The sequence below is a fragment of the Protomyctophum parallelum genome (genome assembly GCF_964188405.1).
Source record: "Protomyctophum parallelum genome assembly, chromosome: 2".
In the NCBI taxonomy this organism is placed as follows: domain Eukaryota; kingdom Metazoa; phylum Chordata; class Actinopteri; order Myctophiformes; family Myctophidae; genus Protomyctophum; species Protomyctophum parallelum.
The window spans coordinates 41,871,934-41,887,301 of record NC_139699.1 but is presented as its reverse complement, the minus strand read 5'-3'; the positions used below and the strand labels follow the sequence as shown (position 1 = coordinate 41,887,301).

General features: G+C 41.3%; 2 protein-coding genes across 2 annotated transcripts in view; one reads left to right on the top strand and one right to left on the bottom strand.

The window, feature by feature from the left end:
* Window positions 1-89: 89 nt before the first annotated feature.
* hypk (huntingtin interacting protein K) lies at window positions 90-6,932 on the bottom strand. Its single transcript, XM_083759720.1, has 4 exons — window positions 6,734-6,932; window positions 5,652-5,707; window positions 4,729-4,780; window positions 90-1,347 (listed from the first exon to the last, which is right to left on the bottom strand). Exons 1-4 carry the CDS (start codon window positions 6,893-6,895, stop codon window positions 1,252-1,254), a joined length of 366 nt encoding a protein of 121 aa, XP_083615846.1. The 5' UTR covers window positions 6,896-6,932; the 3' UTR covers window positions 90-1,251.
* serinc4 (serine incorporator 4) overlaps window positions 6,848-15,368 on the top strand; it is a 42,239-nt gene continuing 33,718 nt past the window's right edge. Inside the window, exon 1 of the mRNA XM_083759717.1 lies at window positions 6,848-6,929. The gene's annotated coding sequence lies outside the window, so the exon portion shown is untranslated. The remainder of the gene's footprint in view (window positions 6,930-15,368) is intronic.

The window sequence follows — 15,368 nt, the reverse complement described above, 5'->3', positions numbered from 1 at the left end:
GCAAGAGTTCAAATTGAACAGTCATTAAAAAGAGACAGTCGCTGCATCACCCATGACCTGTTTTTCTTCTTCTTCTAACATACCGTAGCAACATACAGAAGCACTAGGTATAACAAACCATTGCTCGGAAATGTCAAAGCTTAAAGTGACAGGTTATTAAATGTCAGCAAAATTACGAAAGTAGACTTGGTTACCTTTTTAAAATATGTATCATTCTGTTTAAAGGTGGGTTTTTCTCCACTTCAATGTCAATGCATTTGGGCCGTGTGTGTGTGTATGACAAGACACATTTTATGATGAATATTAATGTCACTGCATTTGGGCCATGTGTGTGTATCCAGGAATACCTCTGAGTCATGACTATTATTTTAAGCCATCACACCTTAATGTTGTCCCTTGGTTTTCATAAATCAGCTTAGACTGAAATTGACTTCTTCCTGCCCATTGGTGGTTGTTGCTTGGAATAAAATGCTCTCCATCCACTGTTGGAAAATAACATGTTTCAGTTTTACAAAATGTTTTCTAAATCTCGATTGTTTTCTGGTAAACCAGTTTGTCAGTGTTTCTCAAACATTTGTGTCAAGGACCAGCAGAATTATATGCAATTGGCCGCAGAACCCCCATCTCAAAATGTCGTTCTAGGGACCCCCCTAAAAGCAAAGATGTTTTTTTCTGAACACATTTTTCAATAGTTAAAAGTAGTGGTTAAAAATAAGTGACTGGGCATGTTATTCCAAAAACTGTTTTTTTAGCAAAATCAGAATGAGGCAGAAAGGGGCCTGCATCAACCAACCAGAAGGCTGACAAAGGGTCAAGTGTGTGTGTATATACAAGATCCCTTCAAAATTAGTATGGATTTTCATTCTATCCTTTGTTGTACATTTGTGACAAACTAAAATGTAACTGCAATTTGTTTGTGAATAAAAGTCTCACATTTTCAGTCAGTGTTTAATTGATCTTCATTGGAAAACTGAAATATTGCATGTATAAAACATTTACTAGGGAGAAAAGAAAAGTAGGCAAGCCAAATGAACATCATAATAAATGAACCTTAAAAAAAATGTTTTGAAGCAGAATATTTCCAGACACTTGAATGACACCCAGTGAATATGAAGCAGTCCAGAGAGCATCAATGCTTTTTGAGTTCAGTTGGTCAGAGTAACCAGAGCTTCCTCCACTGTTCCTAGAGCAGTGTGTTCAGTTGGTCAGAGTAACCATAGCCTCCTCCACTGTTCCCAGAACAGTTTGGGTTCAGTTGGTCAGAGTGACCAGAGCCTCTACCACATTCCCCATGTGTTCCCTCAAACTGCGCTCTGCAACACCCCTGGAAATCTCCATCTCTGCCATCTGGGAATAAAAACAGTCACAATAAATATCTGTCCGCGCTGTCGGGAGGAAACCACCCAACTCCACGCCCTCAGGCGTCTTACTGGATATATTTTTCATTTCCCGGAAAGTTCACATTTTGGAGTTAGGTGGCTTCTTGCAGAGACGTACAGAAAAGCTAATTTCTTTATCATTACATTATGATTAATTGTCATATGGTGTTTAATTTGTTCATTAACAGTGGTCTCTCTCAGTAAACAGAAAATACATTTGACGCATATCTACAAGCACAATGTGTAGTATTAACGCATTTCAAGGTTCAAGGTTTCTTTATTTTGTCTCCCGAGGGAGAAATTTGACTTGGACCCCAAGGACCCGCACTGCAGCATACAGATACAATACAACAAAAGGCACACATTAAAATACCACACACCACCATACCTAGTGCAAAAGAGAAGAACAACATCACCTCAAAACCTTCGACCCCTACCCTGTCTGCCCTCTGCAAGGACTCTGTTAAGGAGTGTGATTGACAGAGGGGCAAAGGAATGCTTGTACCTATTATACTTGCACGCATGGACCTCATACCTCCTACCTGATGGCATTAGCCGATACTCAGGGTATATAGTACATGGGAGGGGTCAGACACAATTTTCATAACCTGTCCAATGGTGGCCTGCTCAAAGATGACCAGGGGGGTGATCGGAGGTGTAGACTAAAGCTAAATTCCAATACCCAAAATCTCGGCCACTCGCTCACTCCCACTCGGTCACTCGGGGTCATTCCAGCGTGACCCGGAAATGGTTAACGTTCCGATTGTTAAGTGCTCCATCGAGGAGGAGAGTCGAGTGGAGGAGCCGAGTGGGCTCTCCGAGACCGCATAGAGCGAGTGTACATCAGGTGCAGGCTCGGTGGGGTATTTTGTCTCCTCCGCATCACGTGTACATGTTTTTTTCCTTCTCCAGTGACATAAGTCCGCCTCCTCCACATGTGGCACAGAAAACACTGCTTGAAACCCAATACACCCCCATCCACCGGCCGGCTGAGTCGCTGACCCAACACACACATGCACGCACTGTGCCTACATGTGAAAGTGAAAGGACCACAACAAGCCACTGGCTTTATTGCGTTGTGTGATATAAGCATAATAAAAGTAGGATATATAAATTAGGCCGGCTATATTGTGCGCACCTCAAAAGCTATAGTTAATTTATCTCTGCATGCCTGAAAGCACAGACTGAATGACGGTGACAAAAATGTATTTATTTATATGTGGACTGAACTGAATATGTAAGTCAGAGAGACTATACCCAATTCCTGTTATAGTGTCCGTTATTTGCAAAGACCGTCGGAGGAGGAGGGGGGGATTTATACGTGTGCGCATCCTGGCGCTTATTCACTATTTCAGTAATAAATAGCCTTGCCTTGCACATGTTACCAATACATACACATTGGCCTCGGTTACATGCACAAAATGATGAATTGTCTATTCTGTAGACTGTACGGCTCTGTTCGGAGTTCCAGTGATCCAGCTGTGTGACTGTGACACTATTGTTCCACCACTTTTGCTTTGGCAATGTAAACGTATGTTTTCCAATGCCAATAAAGCCCTTTGAATTGAATTGATACACTTCATTAGTGATCGCGGAATGTGCCGTCGCTTTGAAATGACAGCGTAGTACATTCCGATTCTAGAGGAAAATTCGACCACCACTCTGTCCTCGCATCGAATCCTCTCCTCCTCGCTGGGGGCGGAGCCAGGGGCGATTGGAGGACGCGAGGAGAGTGAGCGAGTGTGAAAGTTTTATTGGAATTTAGCTATACCCATGATCTTCCCTGCCATTTTGGCTAATCTAAGGATCTCAGATTTGTATTTTACAGTTAGGTTTCCAAACCAACTGGTGATACCATACCTTAGAATTGACTCTATAAAAGATAAGCTTTATGTTTCTACTTACACCAAAAAGTGAGCCTACGGAGAAAATGAAGGTGCTGGTGTACTTTTGCACACATACTTGTCACATGGGAGTGCCAGCTTATATCACAATCCATGTACACTCCTAGATATTTATAGGAGGTGACCTGTTTGATGTCATGACCATGTATGGTGATCGTGGTGTGGTCACCTATAGACCTGGGATCCACTACAATCTCCTCAGTTTTCCTTACATTAACTTGTAAGTGATGTTCATCACACCAGGTTACAATACAAACCTGTCCACTCCAGTTGTATGGGTACTGGTGTTACCTTCACTTGTGAGTAGACTAAGGATAACAATTTACAATTTAGGCATTTAGCAGACGCTTAATCCAGAGCGACTTACATTAAGCAAGAACAAAAAAGCATGGGAATACATCACATAAAAAACATTTATCATGAAACATGCGTAAGCTAAGAAAGTAACAGTGGAATATCTATATAATGAAACTATTAGGGCCGGGACTAATTGCGATTAATTTAGATTAATTAACTACAGGAAAATTAATCAAGATTAACTACAGATAAATTAATCGCACCTTTTTTTTCTCCGCGGAACGTTTCTCACTGGGCGCTTTTCTATAGTACTGAAAACTGGAAATAATAAAAAAAAATTCAGACCTCCAGTTCTAGGCAACACAGAATGGGGTGACTTTTATTATTATTTCCACAACAGGTATATTAATGACAGTAAAATGTTGAAAATGAGTGGTATCCTCTAGTCACTATTCATTGGGTTACCAAAAAACATTAAAAAAAAGGTTTCTCGCTGTTCTCGGGTTGAATATTGATATGCGATTAAAATGCGATTAATCTAGATTAATTAATCGCAAAGCCTCTGATTAATTAGATTATTTTTTTTAATCGAGTCCCAGCTCTAGAAACTATACATATAAACTACGGTATACATATATACTACTATGCTATACATATGTACAGTGTCCTTTTACATTTAGACCTGATTTCGAAATTTAAAAAATGTCTTCTAAATCCTGTCAGTTTTCTGAAATACCTATATGTTTCTATATCAGTGGTGCTCAATAGTTCATGTCAAGAACCCCAGAAACGATATGTATTTGGCCACCGACCCCCATCTGAAAATGTGTTGTTCCAGGGACCTCCTCAGAAGCAAAGATTTGAGCTAAAAACGTTCGCTCTGAAAGAATATATATTCAAAGATTTGCAGAACTACAAGTTCATAGTGCGACACTATGAGCTTGTAGATCTGCTATTTTATTAATAGCTAAATTATAACAGAATGTTAAGACAAATTGATTTCAAAGCTTTTAAATATCTCATTTACAAACACAATGTGTTGTGATATTGTGAGCTTGTAGAGCCATCTATTTAACGCTTGCCTATAATGACATGCCCAAAAACAGGAACACCAGGTTAAAGGTTGATGATCAAAGTGATAAACTTACAATGAGTTCTACGTCCTCTCTCCTGATAGTGACTTTGGCCAACTCCTTTTCCCTGGAACGATGAAAACGTAATGATTAACATCTTTAACATCCACATTCATGTTGTGATTTATAATACTGTACACCAAGGTATACCAACTCCTTTTCCCTGGAATAATGAGAACATATAATATAATGTAACATAATTTACATACTCTCCCTCTGCCAACCTGGGGAGAGCAACGGACTGACATCATGCTTCTTTCACTGCATGAGGAGTCCAAGGCTGTGTCTTATCACCTGACAGGGGGAGTTTCCCCAGTTGGACGTAGCGTGTGGAACTGGAATGAATACGACATTCCAACCAGTTCCCTTTTGACATGACAACGATTTTTAAAGAAAAGTCTTGATGAAGAGGATAACCTGAGCTGTCCGTAGCAGTTGGCGAGATTATCATCTGTGAGTTAAAGGTATATTCAGTGATTTCACTCAAAAAACCTTAGGTTTCGTTTTTGGCTGTGGGACCCAGCCTTTCGTCCAATCAGGATAGAGAGTCAAAAACGAAACCTAAGGTTTTTTGACCCCCAGGGGTTAACTGGGGACAGGGAGGAACTCCTTATATGGCCAGCACACTCTATAGTAGGGAGGATTATCACAACAAAACAAAAAAATAAGTGATATTTGAATTAAGTGAAATCACTGAATATACCTTTAATGAACGTTTTAATACAGCCAGATGGGATTTTTCTAATGTTTAAGAAGTATTGAAATGATCAGATCTGCTAAGTGACGCGTTGTAGACACTTTTTAGATCTGATATTTTCACTAAAAACTTTTGGGTAGCGAGCTAAAATGTTTGGGAGCCACTGCTCTAAGCCGCTTGCAGCTAACGATCCAACACAACAGTGTGCCGAAGCCGTTTGACTCTTCTGCCATGGCCTTACCTCTCTTGTTTGGCTTTTTGTTCCCGTGATCTCCGGTCTCCAATAACTGACATGGCCTGAAAAACAAGGATGGAAACCACATTATTAACTTCAGTCTTTATCATAACTAAGGCATGAGATATTGCTGGACTTATAAAAAGGTCTTCTGATCACCACAAACGTCATCACGAAATTGACCAGGGAAGCACAAATGTATGGGGCCCACAGTTGAGGTGCGTTGTGATTGGTGTGGGGTAATTAACAGGGACAGCTCTGGGGGAGCTTTATCGCCCTCTGGGGTTCTGATAATCAGAAAGGAATCAGAATCTGATTAATTAATTAATTCATACGAGCGGCTAGCAGCAGTGTTGCCAGGTTTTGCGAGCGAAACAAGCCACCGTGGTCTATGAAAACAAGCCCATACGGTACAGGACATTTGAAAATAGCCGATCTACAAGCTCACAACGCGTCGCGAATGGCGAAGCGTTGTGAGCAAAAATCTTGTATGCACGTCCCTCCCTCTCCCTGGCATAAAATGTTTTCAGATGCACTCCGCAGACATATACATTTACAGACAAAAACAAGCCCCAAAAGTCGCTTAGAATAGGCGGACATGGCAACACTGTGCTAGCAGCACATGCTGTGCTAACACTAGCTCTGGTCCACAGAGCTATATATACGCGAACACATGCAACAATGTGTGTGTGAACCATAGGGTGTGAACTGGAATACAACCACCCTAAGGACTACTATCTGTACCAAGTAGACCATGTAAACATCTTACAAGTAAAACCGAGGCTTTTTTGTATAGTATAAAATAGTCTTGAGAAAAAATGCTGCTATTAATTTGTCCCAAAACGACTGCAAAAAAAATGCTGAGCTTGTTTAAAAAAAATAACGTTATACCCTGTATAACCGTGTAATGTGACATAGTTCGGTTTACAAAAAAATGCTGTACCCTCCTCCAACTGTATATACTCCATGTTCAACTGTTTTTATTGTATTTTGACTCTTGCTTTGGCAACGTAAACGTATGTTTTCTCATGCCATTAAAGCTAGCTGACAGACAGACCGCCATGATCATTCATCCATCCATTCCTCACATTCTCCAGGTCGGAGCTGGAGATCTCCTTCTCCTCCGCATAGTCGGTGACTCTCTCCAGGTCGGCGGCTCCGCTGTCATGTTTGCGAGGCTTCTCCACCGGCTTCCCGGTGCAGTTCTCCTCGGCTTCCAGGTCCAAATCCACGTCTCCCTCGGCCGCCATGATGATGAGGATGATTGCTCGGAACAAAAATGAAGTAAGTCGTTCCTTTCTTCCTTCCTTACATCGGAAGGAATACTGTGTAACACCTCTTCTTTTGTTGGGCTTCCGGGCAGTCTAGGCGCCCGTGGGCGTATTATTGCTGCCTCCCGCTGTTTGTGTTAGGTACTGCACATTTTATACTATAGTGTAGTAGTGGTTCTCAACCAGTGGTCTTTCTGGGGACCACCATTGGTCCTTGAGAAGTTGAGAGGGTCCCAGGTGGTGGACCCCAGCTAAATGATGGAGAGTAACGAGAGTTGGTAACCAAATGGACCATTATAGACTTTCAAGAGTTACATTATTGATAAACATCTGCATCACTTAATTGAATTACCAGAAGTCTACACAATTAAGAGAATGTAGAATAATTGTTATTTTGATCGACGTTTGCCTGTTATCTCTCCTAATGGTACCAACATCAATACAGCATGGAATTGTGGTCAAAATCTTGTCCGACAATAACAACATATAGTTTTCGGTCTGAGAGGCTAAATGTCATTAAATGGCTATCAATTACTCACCCCTTGAATTCATCGATTTTTCTTTGTTTTTGTCAAATTCCTATTAAAGTGGTTCCCTGGAGACACAAAGACTCCTTTGTGTCTCCATGGGGAACCACTGCTTGGAATTGCGACAAAGAAATATACATGAATACATGAAAGTCTCCAGGGTGATTAATAAATGGAGAAAAAGTCAGGTAATTATTTTGGGTGAAATGTCCCTTTAAGACCAAAATAGGGACAGAGAGTGTGAGAGAGAAAGTAAAATATTATTTACAATAGATTTCGTTTTTCATGCCATTGTGTTTCTTTCAATTGTTGCCCTCTAACATGATTATTTTTGTCCCCTTTAGAATACAAGACTGTTACCATTCAATAGAGTGAGGGAGACAGAAACAATATAGGTTGCAAAATCTATAGTAGGCCTACAATACAGTAGGTTGTGTTTTTATTACATGTGTTGTCATTGATATAACATTAATGACTTTGCAGTTGCATACTGTTGTTAGAACACTTGTAAACAGTCATTTAGTACAGTCAGCATCAGCTATAGGTTTATTTCTGTCACAGAACCATACGGTCAAACTTTGTATCCATGCTGGCAATGTGTGTCACAGTCATGTCATACTCATATGATATAATATGACCCTCACTCATGGCCTGTGTGGGAGACGCAGCCAGCCCAGCGGCTGCGTTAGGATCCACTATAATACTCTCTGCAGATATCACAGCAATGCATGTCATGCAAATGGCACATGTCGGTGGTGGCATGGATGTCCAACGGACATTCGTTCAAGTTGAAGTTTAGGCAAGGATCTAAAATAAAACAAAATAGATCAGAATAATTAAAGTCTTATAAATAAGTGAATGAATGAACAGCTTTATTTAGAAAATGAATGAATTAGACAACAGTCAAACTAAATAATTAATAAATGCAATATAAATAATAGGCCTAATTATAAAACAAATCACAAAACAAACAAAGAGAACAACAAAATAGTAACGTAATTTAACCCACTAAAACCGGGAAAGCATCTGTTATTTTAGATTTTAGCAGGGTGAGGGCCGCATTGGTCAAAAGGTCACTTGATGGGGGCCACAACCAGTTGCGGACGCACGCTCGATGTCTCAGTCAGTCACTGCTATAATATCTATATCTATCTATCTATCTATCTATGTATGCTCAGACCCAGCCAGCCAGCTAGCAAGCCACACACATAGTGCTCAGAGCACAGCTCTGCCGATTAATAATCGATTAATTGAACCCACCCCCCATATTAATCAATATCAGATTAAATGTATAAGATTTTATATTATGCACATGCCATGGTCACATAACCATTATATGTTGAGTGCATGCTTTTTTTTTTTTTTTTAATGTTCTGTTTATTCATTTTTAGTTTTTTACAAATATAGAAGTAAATTGAGGAATAAAAATATGTTGAGTGCATGCTTTGATGGTTACAGTTTTATAATCAGTTTTGAAGATGAGTAAACCTTTGTGGAGATCTTCTCAGTTCTCATTGTATGCTACGTAGTTACTGCCATTCAGGATGGAAAATAAAATCCATTTGGATTTGGGGAGAAGTAGTTTCATAAGGGGCTGGTATGAAGTACTTGATATAAAGAGAACATGTTCAGTTCACTAGTCTACACTCTACTCTACACCTGCCTTCATTTCATCTGATTGTCTGTCTGGCAGGCACTTAACAAGCGATCGTTAACTGTGTCTGTTAGAGAGAGGGGCAGAGAAGAGTGGCTTTGCTCAACTTGATTTATACTTATATTCTCCACTCTGATGAAGGTACATGTTCGATATATCATGCAGCCTTACTTATTAGCCTATATTTTAGATATAAAAAAAAAAAACCCACCCCTGCTCTATACTCTGCTAGAGCAGGGGTGCTCTGCTCTATACTCTATAGCAATGATTACTGTCACAATATAGAGCTATTTAACACTGTTACTGAACACACACTATAGCAATGATTACTATCAGAAATAAAGAGCTATTTAACACTAAATGTAACCAAAGCAAATAATTTACCCTACCTTTTAAAGAGAATCTTATACTATATACATATTTATTTGTATATGCCTAGTATAGTAACCGCTACTTGGCATGAATCCAGTCATCTTTTCATAAGCCTATTGAAACCATAGGTTGAATGCTTTCACTCAAGCGATAAGTTGCGTCCTCTAATTGGTTTTTGTTTGCTCTTCTTGGCACTAGGCCTCCTCTCCCACAAGGCAACAGTAATTATCTGTCAGTGAAAAGACGGGCCCCCAGGAATGCTGCTGGGCACTGTCTCGTTCGCTGTGTGTAGGAGCTTGTCCACAGAGAGTAGGACCTGCTTATCAAAGGAAGTGGTTTTCAACCCTTTTCATATCACGGTCCATTATTTTATTTATATCTTTTTGTATTTGAGCCACGGACCACCATTTGATGACGTTTAGCCTCTCAGACCCAAAACCCTTTTGTTGTCGTTGGCTTGGTGCATACAATTTTGTCCACAGTTCCGTATGCTGTATTGAAGCCCCCCAAGGGCAAAAGTTGATCAAAATAACTATACATTCTCTAATTGTGTAGAGTTCTTGTAAATTAAGTAATGCCAGATTTTAACAATTATTTAACTCTTGAGAGCTTAATTTTACACTCTCAGGTTGCCAACTCTCCGTCATTTAGCTGGGGACCACATGGAACCCCCTCAAGGACCACTGGTGGTCCCCGGACCACTGGTTGAGAACCACTGATTTGTTTTGCAGTGTTTTTGACTTTTGTAACACAATTTCGGAAATATCTAAGGCTCATGGGAGGGCTATGCCTTAGAAAATCTAAAGCATTATAGTGTATATCGTAGGAACTGAAGCATTATAGTATATGGTAGGAACTGAAGCATTATAGTATATCGTAGGAACTGAAGCATTATAGTGTATATCGTAGGAACTGAAGCATTAAGTGTATCATAGGAACTGAAGCATTATAGTGTATATCGTAGGAACTGAAGCATTATAGTGTACTAGTCCTTACCCGTTCTGAATATATGAACAGCAAATGATGTTCAGTGTGGGTAATGTGTTAAATGCTGCAGTACAATCATAAGTATACCATTGATACAATTGGTATTGTGGCTGCTTTGGAGAGGTTATCCTTTAACATGAATAATCAGTTGGATAAATATGATTTGAAGTGGAACGTGTTCCTCAGTCATGTTGCAGGTCCTTTGGTGTGATCCATGGTCAGGCAATGCCCTTTTGCTTGTTTATTGTATTAATATACATAGTCCTTACCCGTGTATGGACTATTGCCCCACATAAATATATTTAATTGGTCTTCATTTTAACTTGTATAATATATTTGTGTCTTTTTTGTGTGAATAAAAACAGCACTATAACATGAAAATATTTGTATAAATGCATGGTAGGGAAATGTTTTCATGGCAAGGACTGTAAAATGTACACTTATTAGTCCACAGACCCCCATTTGAAAAGTATGAAAGACCCCAGTTTGACATGCAGCACAGAAAGTATGGGCTGTGGCACAGGTATTCCCAAATGTACAGTGTGGGTCTGTGTCCGTCCCAACATGCATTTCACTGGTGACACTGGTGACACGTGATTTGCGGGGAGATGAGTTGTTCAGTACCCCCCTGGTGGCCGCGGGGGGTACTGCGCCCTGGGTTGGATTATAATTTCATATAAATGGGTGATGTAAAAACAATATCTGTACAGTAAATACGACAGTAGCGTCGGTAAAAAGTAGCCTAGCTGGATTGTGGGAGCGTGCAGATTTCTTTTGGCATGGAGAGATGTGTGCTAATAGTGTGGCTCGGTCGGAGATAGACCACGGACAAATAAACGGGTTTTTATTCACTAATAAATTCATTATTAATCTTATTGGAAAAATGGCTTCGTTAAGACCTCCATATTATTATGGTCAATGCCTGTGTGAAAAGTGGGAGCGATTGGTGCAGGCAATGAGGAGATAAGGTGGTGTTTCTGACAGACAGACAGACATTCATTCAGACAGACATTCGCTCGTTTATAGTATGATATCGTAGGAACTGAAGCATTATAGTGTATCATAGGAACTGAAGCAGTATAGTGTATATCGTAGGAACTGAAGCATTAAGTGTATCATAGGAACTGAAGCATTATAGTGTATATCGTAGGAACTGAAGCATTAAGTGTATCATAGGAACTGAAGCATTATAGTGTATATCATAGGAACTGAAGCATTATAGTGTATATCATAGGAACTGAAGCATTATAGTGTATAATCATAGGAACTGAAGCATTATAGTGTATATCGTAGGAACTGAAGCATTATAGTGTATCATAGGAACTGAAGCATTATAGTGTATATCATAGGAACTGAAGCATTAAGTGTATCATAGGAACTGAAGCATTATAGTGTATATCATAGGAACTGAAGCATTATAGTGTATCATAGGAACTGAAGCATTATAGTGTATATCGTAGGAACTGAAGCATTAAGTGTATCATAGGAACTGAAGCATTATAGTGTATATCGTAGGAACTGAAGCATTATAGTGTATCATAGGAACTGAAGCATTATAGTGTATATCATAGGAACTGAAGCATTATAGTATATCGTAGGAACTGAAGCATTATAGTGTATATCGTAGGAACTGAAGCATTATAGTGTATCATAGGAACTGAAGCATTATAGTGTATATCATAGGAACTGAAGCATTATAGTGTATATCGTAGGAACTGAAGCATTAAGTGTATCATAGGAACTGAAGCATTATAGTGTATATCGTAGGAACTGAAGCATTATAGTGTATATCGTAGGAACTGAAGCATTATAGTGTATATCGTAGGAACTGAAGCATTATAGTGTATCGTTTGAACTGAATTCTCCACCAAAGGACAATCATTTCTGCCTAGAGTTTATAGGGCATAGCACTGATAGCAGTGGGCGTAGAGATTTTAAAAAGTGGGAGTAGAGATTTACAAAAATATTTATATAAATTATTCTATTATAGCCTAGAATCAAGCCATCCAGGATCATGAAAAAAAATAACATTTGTATATGTAATTATATGATATAGTACATCTAATAAATACACTTAGCGTCTTTCATTTTCATTTATTTTCACAGAATCAAAGGTTTTATAGTCATGACAGGCAGTGGGAATTATTGCATTTATTATGTCATTGTGAGCAGCCTGTAGATATTGGCAGGCACACAGAGCCATTTTGGTAGAGCATTGATTGATTACGCCACTTTCACACCCTTTGATAATCATTATAGCCTGTTTTAATGTAATGACATTGCAGTAGGCTGCTACTGTATAGCACATGCTGCGCTTCAGGGCACCCAGATGCACTGGTGGAAAATTTGTACTGACATGTTTTAATTAAGTAATTAAGTAAGTATTGCAATACAGAAATACACTGTTACAATTAAAAGTCTGGGATACAAAATGTAGGCCTACTTGAGTAAAAGTACAAAAGTATTGGCATCAACATGTACTTTAAGTACCAGAAGTAAAAGTAGAATGTCCCGTTTCAGGTTCTCAAAATGTATGCACAAAATATTTTGGAAAATAGCCGATCTACAAGCTCACAAGGCATCGCTTGTAGATCGTCTATTTTCAAATGGCCGAAATGAAGTGGTTAATGTATGTTTTGTAATAATCTAAATCTACAAAGTAACTAGTAACTAAAGTTTTCAAACTGCTGAAGATTACTGCTAATCATAGAATTAAATCTCTGCTTTCCATCAAACCAGTGGAATCTGTGAAATTACTCGATTCTGATTCTAAATAAATCTAATGATACGTATATGTGTGTGTGTGCGTGCATGCGTGCGTGCGTGCGTGCGTGCGTGCGTGCGTGCGTGCGTGCGTGTGTGTGTAGTGTACGACTGTAATCCAAATAACTCGAAAACCGTTCGCCCCACCGACTTCAAATTTGACTCACGTGTTCCGCACCACCACACGGTCCACACGGAGTGCAGTGCCCGGGCTTGCGTCGGTCAGATAGGTTGGCAGTGTTGATTTTGACAGCTTTTTAGATTTTAGTTTTAGTCATAGTCCTTTGAATAGTGTAGTTTTAGATTTAGTCACATTTTAGTCACCTGGAATGTTTTAGGCTTAGTCTAGTTTTAGCCGACTAAATATCATAGGATTTTAGATCTACAGTTGATTTAGTCGATTAAAATGTATTTTGGCGGGCCTTGATGCCGTCATAATGACTGATTTTACACTTGCTGAAAATAGCTGATCTACAATCTACAACACGTTGCGCTGCAACACTGTAGGTTGGGCAATCTTTTTTTCTTCTTTTGCACAATAATACTCAACCTTATTGAAAATTCAACTCTTCAAATGTAGCCCAATTAAACTGTAAAAGCAAAAAGTGTGAGCAAAATGCAAATCAATTTGGGCCAGCATTAGCAACCTCATAACAGCCGCCGGGGGAAACCCCCCTAACACACATAGCTTAGCTATAGTGGGTATTTCAAACCCTATGGTTCCCAAAGTGGGGTCCGGGGACCCCCAGGGGTCCTTGAGGGAGTTCCAGGGGGTCCCCAGCTAAATTATAGTTTGGAACAAAATTGACCCTTATGGGTCTGTAACTCTGAGAGTGTACAAAATGTACATTTCTACACTCAGAGTTAAATCAACATTGATGTTGCAATATAAATTGTGGGTTCCACAGATAGAAATGCTTTGTATAGACTAATGCTTGTCAAACTGGGGGTCCTTGAAATTAAACGTGTAGAGAATCACTGCTAGAGCCATAAAAATCTTCTCTTAAATGGGGGGCTTCAATTACGGACTAATTAGTGTCAATTTGGGGGTCCTTGACATGAAAGTTTGGGAACCACTGCCCTATACCACATTTTGGACTCCTGGCACCCAGTGCAGCACCTAGTGGCACCCTGCAGTGCAGCACCTAGTGGCACCCTGCAGTGCAGGGCCTAGTGGCACCCAGTGCAGCACCTAGTGGCACCCTGCAGTGCAGCACCTAGTGGCACCCTGCAGTGCAGGGCCTAGTGGCACCCAGTGCAGCACCTAGTGGCACCCTGCAGTGCAGGGCCTAGTGGCACCCTGCAGTGCAGCACCTAGTGGCACCCTGCAGTGCAGGGCCTAGTGGCACCCAGTGCAGCACCTAGTGGCACCCTGCAGTGCAGCACCTAGTGGCACCCTGCAGTGCAGGGCCTAGTGGCACCCAGTGCAGCACCTAGTGGCACCCTGCAGTGCAGGGCCTAGTGGCACCCTGCAGTGCAGCACCTAGTGGCACCCTGCAGTGCAGGGCCTAGTGGCACCCAGTGCAGCACCTAGTGGCACCCTGCAGTGCAGCACCTAGTGGCACCCTGCAGTGCAGGGCCTAGTGGCACCCAGTGCAGCATCTAGTGGCACCCTGCAGTGCAGGGCCTAGTGGCACCCAGTGCAGCACCTAGTGGCACCCTGCAGTGCAGGGCCTAGTGGCACCCAGTGCAGCACCTAGTGGCACCCTGCAGTGCAGGGCCTAGTGGCACCCTGCAGTGCAGGGCCTAGTGGCACCCAGTGCAGCACCTAGTGGCACCCTGCAGTGCAGGGCCTAGTGGCACCCTGCAGTGCAGGGCCTAGTGGCACCCAGTGCAGCACCTAGTGGCACCCTGCAGTGCAGGGCCTAGTGGCACCCTGCAGTGCAGGGCCTAGTGGCACCCTGCAGTGCAGGGCCTAGTGGCACCCTGCAGTGCAGCACCTAGTGGCACCCTGCAGTGCAGGGCCTAGTGGCACCCTGCAGTGCAGCACCTAGTGGCACCCTGCAGTGCAGGGCCTAGTGGCACCCTGCAGTGCAGCTCCTAGTGGCACCCTGCAGTGCAGGGCCTAGTGGCACCCTGCAGTGCAGGGCCTAGTGGCACCCTGCAGTGCAGCACCTAGTGGCACCCTGCAGTGCAGGGCCTAGTGGCA

Bases quoted from the DNA above. Each gene is read 5' to 3' on its own strand.
- hypk (XM_083759720.1), bottom strand. From the start codon at position 6,895: ATGGCGGCCGAGGGAGACGTGGATTTGGACCTGGAAGCCGAGGAGAAC. The intron at 5,708-6,733 runs GTGAGGAATGGA...CTTGTTTTTCAG, and splicing joins CCAGCTCCGACCTGGAGAAT to GCCATGTCAGTTATTGGAGA. The intron at 4,781-5,651 runs GTAAGGCCATGG...TCATCGTTCCAG, and splicing joins CAAAAAGCCAAACAAGAGAG to GGAAAAGGAGTTGGCCAAAG.